This window comes from Lepidochelys kempii, chromosome 1 (genome assembly GCF_965140285.1).
Source record: "Lepidochelys kempii isolate rLepKem1 chromosome 1, rLepKem1.hap1, whole genome shotgun sequence".
Taxonomy (NCBI): Eukaryota; Metazoa; Chordata; order Testudines; family Cheloniidae; genus Lepidochelys; species Lepidochelys kempii.
In genome coordinates, this window is record NC_136380.1 from 8,408,729 (window position 1) to 8,422,594 (window position 13,866).

General features: G+C 52.2%; 1 protein-coding gene across 3 annotated transcripts in view; it reads right to left on the minus strand.

The window, feature by feature from the left end:
* PGAP2 (post-GPI attachment to proteins 2) overlaps window positions 1–13,314 on the minus strand; it is a 40,915-nt gene extending 27,601 nt beyond the window's left edge. For 2 of the 3 annotated variants that reach the window (XM_078851878.1, XM_073333162.2), the window contains exons 1-3: window positions 13,294–13,314; window positions 5,351–5,525; window positions 4,750–5,002 (exon numbers count right to left, since the gene is read on the minus strand). In XM_078851878.1, the coding sequence (XP_078708004.1) occupies window positions 4,750–5,002; window positions 5,351–5,515 (418 nt within the window). In that variant the 5' untranslated portion in view covers window positions 5,516–5,525; window positions 13,294–13,314. Of the gene's footprint in view, window positions 1–4,749; window positions 5,003–5,350; window positions 5,526–13,084; window positions 13,153–13,293 lie in introns of those variants that run through there. The other variant, XM_073333172.2, reaches the window with a different exon arrangement.
* Between the last annotated feature and the right edge of the window lie 552 nt (window positions 13,315–13,866).

Consider the following 13,866-nt stretch of genomic DNA (forward strand, 5'->3'; position numbering starts at 1 on the left):
GATTTCCTGCAATATCGTAGCAAATTAAGTTTAAATATCTTAGGAGTTCACTGTATTAAAAATGGCAAATGTTTATGTCTTATTGTGAGATGATGTGTAATGTCTCTCGGGAGCAGACTTGACTAATGCAAACCCTGAGAAGTGCTATGAGCTTCAAAGGACTAATTGAAAATGCTGTGAAGTTTGAAAGCTACGTGGGTTTCCCAGGAACTCTCTAGGGGGAGGTGTCTGCAAACGTACTCCCTCTGGTGCTGAAGCAGCGCCTGGTCCATGAGGACACATCAAAGACCCAAAGGGTGTGAAGAACTGACTCAGATTCTGGGGGGTGCTTGTTCTGAGCTAACAGCTGTAATGAACTTATGAGCACAGAAAACCGTCCTGATGCTTTGAAGGACTGACCACCTGCCAGAGCCCTGGCTGGAGCTGGGGAGAGCTGATTAGCAAGCGTGGAGGCCAGGGGTGGGCAAACTATGGCCCGCGAGCAGGATCCGGCCCGAGGGATTGCCACTCCCGGGAGCGGCCAGCACCACGTCCCTGCGGTCCCTGGGGCAGAGGGCTCCGTGCGTTGCCCTCGCCTCCAGGCACTGCCCCCCGCAGCTCCCACTGGCCAGGAACGGGGAACCACGGCCAATGGGAACTTCAGGGGAGGCAACCACAGGCAGGGGCAGCCCGCAGAGCCCTCTGCCCTCCTCTCCCGTGGAGGCCACAGGGACGGGGTGCCGCTGCCACCCCGGAGCCACCCCAGGTAAGCGGTGCCGAGCCGGAGCCCGCACCCTGCACCCCAACCCTCTACCACACCCCAACCCCCTGCCCTGAGACCCCTGCCGCGCCCCGCACCCCAACCCCCTGCCACACCCCAACTCCCTGCCCTGAGCCCCCTGCCGCGCCCCGCACCCCTCCTGCACCCCAACCCCCTGCCACACCCCAACCCCCTGCCCTGAGCCCCCTGCTGTGCCCCGCACCCCAACCCCCTGCCACACCCCAACTCCCTGCCCTGAGCCCCCTGCCGCACCCCGCACCCCTCCTGCACCCCAACCCCCTGCCACACCCGAACTCCCTGCCCTGAGCCCTCTGCCGCACCCCACACCCCTCCTGCACCCCTATCCCCTGCCACTCCCCAACTCCCTGCCCTGAGCCCCCTGCCGCATCCCGTACCCCTCCTGCACCCCAACCCCCTGCCACACCCCAACTCCCTGCCCTGAGCCCCCACCGCACCCCACACCCTTTCTGCACCCCAACCCCCTGCCCTGAGCCCTCTTGTACATCCCACAGCCCTCCTCTGCCCCAACCCCTTGCCCTAAGCACCTTCCTGCACCCCGCACCCCCTCTCACACCCCGCACCCCAACCCCCATTCCAGCCCTACATTCATGGCCCTGCACGCAATTTCCCCACCCAGATGTGGCCATCGGGCCAAAAAGTTTGCCCACCCCGGGGTAGGCTTGTCGCTTGCTTTTCACGTTTTCTCTGCAGCGCCTCCACCTTAGGCATCAATGAATTTGCTTCCCAAGAGCTGCGTGGGAACTTCACTGTTCACAGCCTCTGAGGAGAAGGCAAAGCAGGCCTGCGGAGGCGGTCTGCCTCGCTGGGGTATTCACAGCCTGGCCAGCGAGCTGTGCAGCCTGGAAATGCCCTGGTCAGGAGGGAGAGAGACGCAGGTCTCCACCCCAGAGAAGTGATGGCTGGGGAGCTGGAAGCCTGAGAGGGGATGCCCGTGCTGGATCACGGAGGGGGAAATACAGGTGAACCATGACAGCTGGCATTAACAATGCCCAGTGCCTAGAATGGACGCGTCTGGACCTGACTCAGTGAGAAGGTGAACAGGGGTTCCAGGCTAGTGCAGCAAGGGACAAGGTCCTGTAAACAGCACCAACCCGGCAACGAGTGGGTGAGCAGAACCAGAGTATCTGGCAAACTGGCAGAGGGCATGTGTAGAAAGACAAGTGACTAGCAGGAGCCTGCGAGACACTGAGAGCTTAAAAGGTGCTGCATCTCCCACCCTCCTGAGCTGTTTGCCCTGCACACCGACAGGGGCGGCATAGCAAGACCCTGTCTTTTCACACACCCACTCGACACCAAGCCAGGGCACAGGTTGCCCTGTTCTACCACCGGTACCTGCTGGGAAATCCTGGCCCCTTTGAAATCAATAGGAAACGACCCATTGAGTTCAGTGGGCTGGGGGTTGTCTCCCTGATGTGTAATCATCACTGTTTTCCTCCCCACTACACCGGATGTCTACGGCCAAGTGCCAACAGGCCACTGATCCTTCCTGGCAATATCACCAGTCCCAAGCAAACTGAGGCCGGGACCTCATCACCACCAAGTCAAGGCACCAGAGACAGCTCCACCCCGATCTGACTCCCAGCAGGACAGCTGCTCTCTGCCTCCCTGGTCCTGCTGTTGTGCCTTAGAGCCCGGCTTGCTGAGGGTCGCTGCCTCATACCAGGGCTTCTACTCAGAAAGTTGCCGGTACAGAAATGGCACCTTCTTCCCACATGCACTCAGTGAAACCCGCTTTCCGCCCTCCTGCTTCCACTGCCGTCTGCAGGCAGCGATGCCATGGTCCGACCCGTTCCAGTCTGGGTCACGCACCACCACAACTACCTTCCAAAAGCCGGCCACCTCCACCAATTTGATCCAGTTGAAAGCAATGGGCTGGTTTCACTGGCGGAACTCCACTGAAGTCACCAGGGATGAACTGGGCTCACGGGGTTATCACAGGTGTAACTGAGGCCTGAAATTGACTTGCAGAATCTTTGTTACTGGGGCGAACATGCAAGTCAGAAAGAACTCAGCTTGTCTTTGAGATCCCAGGGTGACAGCTCAAAAACCTGGCACAAATGCTAGACATACAAAGGCCCATCGTGCCATTCTTACAGGGTTGTCATTCAGACTACAACTGCACCAGTCTGTCTCTACACCTGAAAATTAAACCATGCTAACTAAACCGAGTTACCCAACTGCACGCATTTTTACCCAGTTGCAAACAGATGGGAGAAGCGCATCTCCTAGCCCACCATGCACAGATACCCCCCCACACACAAAATGGCCACGCAGTTTGCTTTAACTTAAAATCAAGAACTTCACCTTCCATAAGAAAGGCCAAACTGGGTCAGACCAAAGATCCATCTAGCCCAGTATTCTGTCTTCGGACAGTGGCCAAAGCCAGGTGCCCCAGAGGAAATGAACAGAACAGGGAATCATCAAGTGATCCATCCCGTTGCCCATTCTCGGCTTCTGGCAAACAGAGGCTAGGGACACCATCCCTGCCCATTCTGGCTAATAGCCATTGATGGACCTATCCTCCATGAACTTATCTAGTTCTTTTTTGAATCCTGTTAGTGTCTTGGCCTTCACAACATCCTCTGGCAAAGAGTTCCGCAGGTCGACTGTGCGTTGTGTGAAAAAAATACTTCCTTTTGTTTGTTTTAAACCTGCTGTCTATTAATTTTATTTGGGGACCCCTAGTTCTTGTGCTATGAGGAGGAGTAAATAACACTTCCTGATTTACTTTCTCCACACCACTCATGATTTTATAGACCTCTATCATATCCCCCCTTAGTCGTCTCTTTTCCAAGCTGAAAAGTCCAAGTCTTATTAATCTCTCCTCATACAGAAGCTGTTGCATATGTCTAATAATTTTTGTTGCCCTTTTCTGAACCTTTTCCAATTCCAATATATCTTTTTTGAGATGGGAGGACCACATCTGCACACAGTATTCAAGAGGTGGGCGTACCATGGATTTATACAGAGGCAATATGATATTTTCTGCCTTACTGTCTATCCCTTTCTTAATGATTCCCAACATTCTGTTAGTTTTTTTGACTGCCGCTGCACATGGAGTGGATGTTTTCAGAGAACCATCCACAATGACACCAAGATCTCTTTCTTGAGTGGTAACAGCCAATTTAGACCCCATCATTGCATATGTATAGTTGGGATTATGTTTTCCAATGTGCATTACTTTGCATTCATCAACATTGAATGTCATCTGCCATTTTGTTGCCCAGTCACCCAGTTTTGCGGGATCCTTTTGTAGCTCTTCACCGTCTGCCTGGGACGTAACTATTTTGAGTAGTTTTGTATCATCTGCAAATTTTGCCACCTCACTGTTTATGCCTTTTTCCAGATCATTTATGAATATGTTGAACAGGACTTGTCCCAGTACAGACCCCTGGGGGACCCGACTATTTACCTCTCTCCGTTCTGAAAACTAACCATTTATTCCTACCCTTTGTTTCCTGCCTTTTAACCAGTTACCAGTCCATGAGAGCACCTTCCTTGAGACCAAACACAGGAAATTATCGGAGATAAAGTTATAAGCAACTAAAGAAGCAGTTAGAATGCAAGCCAGACTCAACCCGGACTGTAGTGTTTCTTATTGCAATGGGGCAAGTGGCAGAGTGGGGGACACAGCCTGAGTGCACAACTTTGAGCAAAGAAGTCCTAAATTCCAATCCCAGCTCTAACGCTGACTTCCTCTGTGATCTTGGCCATGTAGCGTCCCTACCATGAGGATCAATTAGTTAACACTTGCTACATACAAGTCCCAGGTATTTTTATTAATACAGGGCCCATGGATTTTAATGGAACGTGTGCATTTTTATTGATTTTTTTCCTGAACCGATGATCCCAAAAATAAGCACTAATAAAAAAATTAAAAAAACAACTGTAATTAAGTGACTCACGACTGTGCAGAACCCCAACTGTTACGACCCAGAGAATCAGCACAGCACGCTGTAGAAACCTACCATAGTTTTCCGAGGAAGAGACGTACGTCAGCAAAAGGAGAGCGAGGTTTTCGAGCACGTTGAGGGCGAAGTTGATGCGGCACAGCCGTGGGTAGCGAGGGTGCGCGCAGTGACAGCTGTGGTAATGGTTCCGGTACGCGATGGCCACCAGGAAACGGGGCGCCGAGTGGAGGCCAATGCAGAAACGCCACACGTAGCGCTGAGGGGTCTCGCCGCCAATCGCGGCACTGATGGAGGGGAGGTAATTGGGGACCTGGGAGAAAAAGGAGAGTTTGTTGAAGAGGCATTGGGATTTTGTAGGCGAATAGGTCAATTTACAGCTCTCTAAGATGTCGGAGTGCTTAACAAGGGCAAGTTCTATCCCTAGCTCCCACATCAGGAAATTGAGGCACAGAGAAAGAAAGTAACTTGCTCAAGTTCACACAGCACCTATTGAGCTCCAGGGAAGCCAGGAATAAAACACAGGACTCCTGATGCCCAGGTCTCCTACTCTATTCACTAGACAACACTGCCATTCTTTGAGAAATCACATCTTTAACAGATTTTGCTCTCAGGGTCTAGTGGGTCCCTGTAAGTTCTCTACCAAGCTGAAGGCACGTACACCGCAGTGAGTAGCTGTCGTTTCCTGAAAGTGGAACAGCAGAGACCAGATCACGCAGAAAAGGAATCCAAACAGCGGGCAACACACGGTCCCAACAGCCAGGGTGGTAAAGCGGAGCCGGAAGAGGATCCCATCTCGATCCAGTGGCAGTGGCACCTGAAACATGTTGCTGGACCTGAAAGCAAGAAGCAACTATTTGAAGAATGTCCTTTCTACTACTGCAACAATCATCTCCAAGAGCACTTCAGCGGGTCAAATGCATACAACTGTAATCGGCTGTTAGCCAATACATATAGGTTATGTACTGTGACACTGAGCCAGAAAGGGTTAAGCAACCAGCAGGCTAAAGTGACCCACATCAACTTTTAAGAACATATTAGAGAAGTACTGAAATGGTAAACAGGGCCATTTCTTGTAGATAATTATCAAAGCCACGTAAGTGGACTAAATCCTTTGAAACGCAAACCGATATTGTCATAGAATTAGAAGTAAATACTAACTGTCTTTGTCAGAGTTAAACCGTTAGGAGTTTAACAGTGTGATCTAATTAGCATGTAGACGCTAAACATCAGTTTCTGTCTGCAACATTTTGTTACTAATATTCTATTGATACAGAGAGCAAAAGGGAATATTAGCAATTAGATGAAACGTGGTGTAATATCATTGTCTTTATTTCTCTTTGAAGTTTGTAGCAAACTACCTGTGAACGTTTAAATGGTCAATTGCATTATGCTAATCAATGCAACTAATTACCTGTGATTACATAGCAAATAGGAATTGACTTCAAAGCAACAATGTGTATTATCTATTCTTCATCCAAGGAAGGTCCACTGTATTATCTGCTATCAAGAGGCTATCGTAACCTGCCAGAGATCTATAAAAGAACTCAAGGATCCTGTCATCTCACATCTGCTTAAACTTTGTCAGGGGAAGCAAGCTGCAAGACTGAGGTCTTCAGGTACCCTGGGATGTCCCTGCAAATTCTTATGGAAGGATTTGAACCAATTCTATACACGGATTGCCTATTGGTCTATAGACTATGGAATTAATTCTGGAAGAACTGATAAGAACAGATTTAATAATTTTATTAAGATAATGTTGAAGTAAAAAGAAAACAGTACAGAGTTTAAGCATAGAAGTTTCTGGTTATCAGGGAATAAGGTACAGATTATCAAGGGCTGCAAAATTCGGTTTAGGAACAGGTGGCATAAGGAATACATAATCTGCAATCTCCTGATTGGGGATAAAAGTTTAATGGGTCAAAGTACAGACATTGAGATACGGGGGTATGTTTTCCATATAATGGCTATGTTCAGGTGTGGAGTATAATGAGTGGATACGATGATGAGGATGGATCTACCCTCATTTGGTGGGATTTAATGTTCAGTGAGTTTATGGTTCCAGTTCATATGGTCCAATGGAAAAAGTCTCTCAGTCCCTTTTCCATAGTTGATGCACGATGTCGTACCGGCTCACACCTCCTGGTACTGTCGGTGGCCGGTGATGTGTTTGATGCAGATGTCCCTGGACCATCGGATGGTGTCCGAGACCATGAAGTGCCACATGAGCCGTGTGTAGCGTCGACCGATCCCACAGGTCCGCAGCACACACTCGTGGCAGGGGTCCCAAGCGCCCAGGGCTCCGACGATCAGGGCATCCATCTGCACCTCGTAGCCCTTCGCTCTCAGGGTGTCGGCCAGTGGGGCGTATTTTTCCAGCTTACGAGCTTGGGCTTCGCGGAAGGCCAGGGTCCTGTTCTCGAAGGAGACCGTGATGTCGACAAGGATGATCTTTTTCTGGGCCTTGTCGGTGACTCCCACGTCGGGTCGCAACTGGCTGTCAGTACTGGGGATGGCGCAGTTCACGGCGACCTCCCCTAAGCACGGTGTGATGGCTTTCACCAGGCGGTTCTGGATAGCATTGTGGCGCAGCTGTCAGGCTCTACAGGCAGCTCACCATCTCTGCTATGAAACTGACTTAAGAACTATACTCATATCTGTTTCAGAGTAGCAGCCGTGTTAGTCTGTATCCGCAAAAAGAAAACGAGGACTTGTGGCTCCTTAGAGACTAACAAATTTATTTGCGCAGAAGCTTTCGTGAGCTGTACAGCTCACTTCATCGGATGCATTCAGTGGAAAATACAGTGGGGAGATTTATATACACAGAGAACATGAAACAATGGGTGTTACCATACACATTGTAATGAGAATGATCAGGTAAGGTGAGCTATTACCAGCAGGAGAGCGAGGGGGGAAAAACCTTTTGTAGTGATAATCAAGGTGGGCCATTTCCAGCAGTTGACAAGAACATCTGAGGAACAGTGGGGTGGGGGAGGTAAACATGGGGAAATAGTTTTACTTTGTGTAATAACCCATCCACTCTCAGTCTTCATTCAAGCCTAAGTTAATTGTATCCAGTTTGCAAATTAACTCCAATTCAGCAGTCTCTCCTTGGAGTCTGTTTTTCAAGTTATTTTGTAGAAGAATTGCCACTTTTAGGTCTGTAATTGAGTGACCAAAGAGATTGAAGTGTTCTCCGACTGGTTTTTGAGTGTTATAATTCTTGATGTCTGATTTGTGTCCATTTATTCTTTTACATAGAGACTGTCCGGTTTGGATAATGTACACGGCAGAGGGGCATGGCTGGCACATATCACATTGGTAGATGTGCAGGTGAACAAGCCTCTGATAGTGTGGCTGATGTGATTAGGCCCTATGGTGGTGTCCCCTGAATAGATATGTGGACACAGTTGGCAACGGGCTTTGTTGCAAGGATAGGTTCCTAGGTTAGTGGTTCTGTTGTGTGGCGTGTGATTGCCGGTGAGTATTTGCTTCAGGTTCAGGGGCTGTCTGTAAGCAAGGACTGGCCTGTCTCCCAAGATCTGTGAGAGTGATGGGTCGTCCTTCAGGATAGGTTGTAGATCCTTGATGATGCATTGGAGAGGTTTTAGTTGGGGGTTGAAGGTGACGGCTAGTGGGGTTCTGTTATTTTCTTTGTTGGGCCTGTCCTGTAGTAGGTAACTTCTGGGTATTCTTCTGGCTCTGTCAATCTGTTTCTTCACTTCAGCAGGTGGGTATTGTAGTTGTAAGAACACTTGATAGAGCTCTTGTAGGTGTTTGTCTCTGTCTGAGGGGTTGGAGCAAATACGGTTGTATTGTAGAGCTTGGCTGTAGACAATGGATCGTGTGGTGTGGTCTGGATGAAAGCTGGAGGCATGTAGGTAGGAATAGCAGTCAGTAGGTTTCTGGTATACGGTGGTGTTTATGTGATCATCGCATATTAGCACTGTAGTGTTCAGGAAGTGGATCTCTTGTGTGGACTGGTCCAGGATGAGGTTGATGGTGGGATGGAAATTGTTGAAATCATGGTGGAATTCCTCAAGGGCTTCTTTTCCATGGGTCCAGATGATGATGTCATCAATGTAGCGCAAGTAGAGTAGGGCATTAGGGGACGAGAGCTGAGGAAGAGTTGTTGTAAGTCAGCCATAAAAATGTTGGCATACTTATATCTGTATGCATAATGATCTTTAACCACAATAACTCTTTCTTTTCCTTTTTAATAAATCTTAGTTTAGTTAATAAGAATTGGCTGGAAGCATGTATTTGGGTAAGATCTGAAATATTCACTGACCTGCTGGGTAGTATTTCTGAACTCTTGGGATTGGTAAAACTTTATATATGGTGAAAAAGATTTTAAGTAATCCTCACCACATTTGACTTGGCTGTCCGGGTGGGAGCCCAGGGCTGAATTACTTAAGGGAAACTGTATTTTTGGGCTTCTTGGTAACCAGTAAGGTAATATAGAAACTGTTTCGTTACTGGCTGGGTAAATCTAATTATTTAGGAAGGACCACCACTTTTGGGGAATGCCTACCCCATTCTTTGCAGTTTGCCTGATTAAGCACTCTCAGTGAGGCCTCTCTAGGCATTATGGTCACATATACGCACACTCCCCCCACCCCATATTAATAGGTAATATATGTGTGGTATTAATCTAATATGTACGTGTTGTGTAATCATGCTAAATTGTACTATGTTTATTCTTGCTCGCACATGCTGAGGCATATATCTCACAATGCCCCAGGACAAATATAGCATGGCACTGGGCTTCGCAAATACAAAAACTGCCAAAAGCTAGACGTACAAGTGTTATGAACCAAATCAGCAATGTGATGGAAGGAAATAACTTAAGAAATGTGAATGCTTTGCAATAGGTGTATCTTCATGCCTCTTTATGTTTGGAATTTAATATTCAAAACCAAAGATGGGAAAGTACAGGGAGGCACCAAAGATGAAGCTGACTAATTAAACTTGAAGTGACGTGAACAGTGCTGGGACTTGTAAACAGCCATGCTATCAAAGATGGCTAGTTTAAGGGGGAATTTGGAAAGCACACCGTCTGTATAAGTCAAACTGAACATGCTGTCAGAATTTGCTTCCTGGGAAGGACTGGTGTGGTATTAACTCTTTCTTTCCTATACTGTACTGCAAGAGCCTTTCACCCCTGTAATCCTGCGTTCGAATCTGCATATACCCAGGGCTGGTCCTTAAATACAAACAATATGAACAATTGCTTGGATCTCCATACTCACACTCAGCTACTCATTGTTTAAGGCTCCCCTATGGCAGCTGGGGTGAGAAAGCTACACCTAAACTGATTCAGGTACCCGTTCCCCCTTCTAGGGCAAGCGCCAGGAAGGGATTGCAAATGGGTCATGCAAGCCTATGGCCTAAACCCCAGGACTGTGCACCCACCATCCCCACTGAAGACAATGGGAGTTACAAATGCTCAGCTACTCTCTGGATCCGGGCCTGAGATTGCTGAGGAGGGGCCCTGAAAATAGTCAGGCTGTCCCTACCTCACACCTTATACAACCAGGACAAACCTGCCATGAAGCCAATTACCACACAGGGTGTAAGTCAGGACCGGATTTAATAGTTGGCATCTGAACTGCGTTTTTTCCCTGCTGGTGTCTGCTTTAGGTTATGAGCTCCTGGAGTCAGGGACAGTGTCTCCTCATTTGTCCGCACTAAGCACACAGCTGTGGCTCTATTAAGGAAACATTGTTATTTATCTGTGCCATAATCTTATGGGAGTCGCATCTGCATTCTAAGAATTTCAGTTCTATAGATCAGCCTTCATCACGTCAGAGGCAATAGGGTTACAGCATCAAAAACGATGGGGCAATGGTTAGTTTGGGCCACTAAGGCAGGGGTGGGCAAACTACGGCCTAGGGGCCGCATCTGGCCCTCCAGACATTTTAATCCTGTCCTCGAGCTTCCTCCGGGGAGCAGGGTCTGGGGCTTGCCCTGCTCCACACAGCTCCTGGAAGCAGTGGCATGTCCCCCCTCCAGCTCTTACCTGTAAGAGCAGTCAGGGGGCTCCGGACGCTGCCCCCGCAGCTCCCATTGGCCGGGAACTGCAGCCAATGGGAGCTACAAGGGCGGCGCCTGCAGACAGGGCAGTGCGCAGAGCTGCCTGGCCATGCCTCCACATTGGAGCCGGAGGGGGGACATGCTGCTTCTTCTGGGAGCTGCTTGAGGTAAGCGCTGCCTGGAGCCTGCACCCCTGCCCCCCCTCCCAGCCCTGATCCCCCTCCCACCCTCCAAACCCCTTGGTCACATCCTGGAGCACCGTCCTGCACCCCCAACCCCACCCCAGAGCCCGCACCCCCAGTCACACCCCAACCCCCAATTTCATGAGCATTCATGGCCTGCCATACAATTTCCATACCCAGATGTGGCCCTCGGGCCAAAAGTTTGCCCACCCCTGCACTAAGGCCTCGTCTACACTTGCCTAAGCCATGCCTCACCGGCTACACTGCTATTCATACCCATGTTAGCTGGGCATGCAGTGTCTGTACTCTACATGCCATCCTAAGTGTAGACCTACCCTTAGCGGGAAGCAACTCGAACGTAACAATACAGTCACAGAAGAGTGTGACGAAGTGGGGCTATTCTTAATGTCTCCTCTGAATAGTGTGGGGGTGCCTCAGTTTCCCCTAAGCAGTTCTTAAGTATCTAGGTGGTGGGGTAAGGGTGTATAATCATTGCAGATCCCTAGAGGGCAGGTGTGTGCAGGGGTCTGGACACAGAGAATGGCCGACACCCTGTTTCCTGGCAACTGATGGCCTGGGCCCTTCCCCCCTGCAAGGTGAGAACTAAAGGGTTGGTGAACAAAGGAATCAGGTGACCTCCTGGCCCGGGAAAAGGAACAAAGCCCAGAGGAGGAGGGGCTGGAGGGAGTTTTCAGTTTGGGGCTGGGTGGGACATTGAGTGAAGTGCAGAAGTGGTTGTCTGGCTCACTGCCCCCCAAAATGGACCCAGCTGAGGGGTCCTGTTCTCTGCACCTGCAAGCTCTGTTTTAGACCATGTTCCTGTCGTCTAATAAACCTCTGTTTTACTGGCTGGCTGAGAGTCACGTCTGACTGTGAAGTTGGGGTGCAGGGCCCTCTGGCTTCCTCAGGAGCCCTGCCTGATCAGACTCGCTGGGGGAAGCACACGGAGGGGCAGAGGATGCTGAATGCTCCGAGGTCAGACCCAGGAAGGTGGAAGCTGTGTGTCCTGAAGACAGGCTGCTCACAGAAAGGAGACTTCCCCAGAGTCCTGACTGGCTTCATGGGGAGCAGTTCCAGAGCATCGCCCAGGGACTCCGTGACACCATGTTACCTGGGCATGCAGTGTCTGTACTCTACACGCCATCCTAAGTGTAGACCTACCCTTAGAGGGAAGCAACTCAAACGTAACAATACAGTCACAGAATAGAAGCGAATTTAGTCTATTCTAGTCTCCCCAGCCAATGCAGGATTGTTCTCCCCAGTCTATTCTATCCATGGCTTTGTCCAGCCTGGAAATCACTGACCAAAGCCACTAGACCTGCAGGTGAGGGAAAGTGTCTTTAAACACAGAGCATCCCTTTCCTACTCAGGCAGGGAGGCCAGAGGTGACACAGTCATCCTGGCTTGTAACCCAGAGACAGGCAAGTGGTCCCTGTGCACACAGACCGAAGCCACTGGGGTGGTCACCTCCTTTGTCAGCCCCTTCTGGTAAAAGACCAGGGCAGTCTGCATTTTAAGCAAACATCCCCAGTTACTGGGAGGGAAGGAAGGAAGGAAGGACACACATGAACACCCCCCTCTGTGGAAGCGCCTTCCTCTGAGCTCCTGCGGTGTGGGATTGGCCGCCAGAGCTGGGAGAGACAGTCTTTGCCTGGGCCTTAGGCAAGTTTGCCCCGAAACACAGAGCGAAACTCAGCCACACACCCGCCGAGTTCGATCACAGCCACAACCATGCAGCAAGCACCTTTGGGGAGTAAGGTGGAGTCCCCAAGCCCCCAGGCTGTGCTCTCCTAAAAGATGCCCCCAAAGCCGCTGCCCAAGTTCTCCCACCTCAGCCAGCGTGGGGGGGTGGCAAAACAGAAACCCCACTGACCCTCCTTCTAAGACACCGGCTCCTCCCTCCAACCCTATTCCTGTCCCCACCCCCTCCCCTGGTTCCTACCCCCCCACATGCCTGCCCTCCAACCCCTCCCCAGGCTCCTACACCTCCCCCCCACGCCTGCCCCATAACCCGTCCCCCAGCTCCTGCCCTCCCCCCACAACCCCTCCCCACTGTCTGCCCCGGCTCCTGCCCCCAACCCCCCCGCCACACCCCAACTCTTATCCCCCAACCCCTCCCCCGGCTCCTGCCTCTCAACACCCCCCAGACCCTGCCCCACGCCGCCCCGGATCCGCACCCGCGGGGGCTCCCGTCCTTCCCCCGCGCCCAGCGGTGCGGCGGCCTCCGGCAGGCTGAGACCCGGCCGCTTCAGCTCATGCAGGGCCCGGGCCCGGGCCCGGCCCCTCGGCCTAGAACCGGCCGCCGCCGCGGCTCCCGCCCCGGCCCCCCACGCTGGCCCGGCCTCATTCCCCGGCCCGCCGCGGGCTGCGCCGAGCCTCCGCTCACCTGCTTCCCCTTCCGCCCTTCTCCGGCCGGCTGCGGGACCGCCCCGCGCTCCGCCCCCCGGGCCGCCCGCTCCGCCCGGCGCCGGCTCCCTGCCCCACGGTGCCCCCGAGCCTGCCCCTGCCCCCCGCTGCCCCTGCCTGCCCCATGCTGCCCCCAGCCTGCCCCATGCTGCCCCCGAGCCTGCCCCTGTCCCCCGCTGCCCCTGCCTGCCCCCCACTGCCCCGCGCTCCTGCCCCATGCTGCCCCCAGCCTGCCCCATGGTGCCCCCGAGCCTGCCCCTGTCCCCCGCTGCCCCTGCCTGCCCCCCGCTGCCCCGCGCTCCTGCCCCATGCTGCCCCCAGCCTGCCCCATGGTGCCCCCGAGCCTGCCCCTGCCCCACGGTGCCCCCGAGCCTGCCCCACGCTGCCCCTGCCTGCCCCACGGTGCTCTGCGCTCCTGCCCCCCGCTGCCCCCAGCCTGCCCCATGGTGCCCCGGAGCCTGCCCCCCTGCCCCAAGCCTGCCCCCCGCTGCCCTGCGCTCCTGCCCCCCGCTGCCCCCGAGCCTGCCCCCCGCTGCCCCTGAGCCTGCCACTG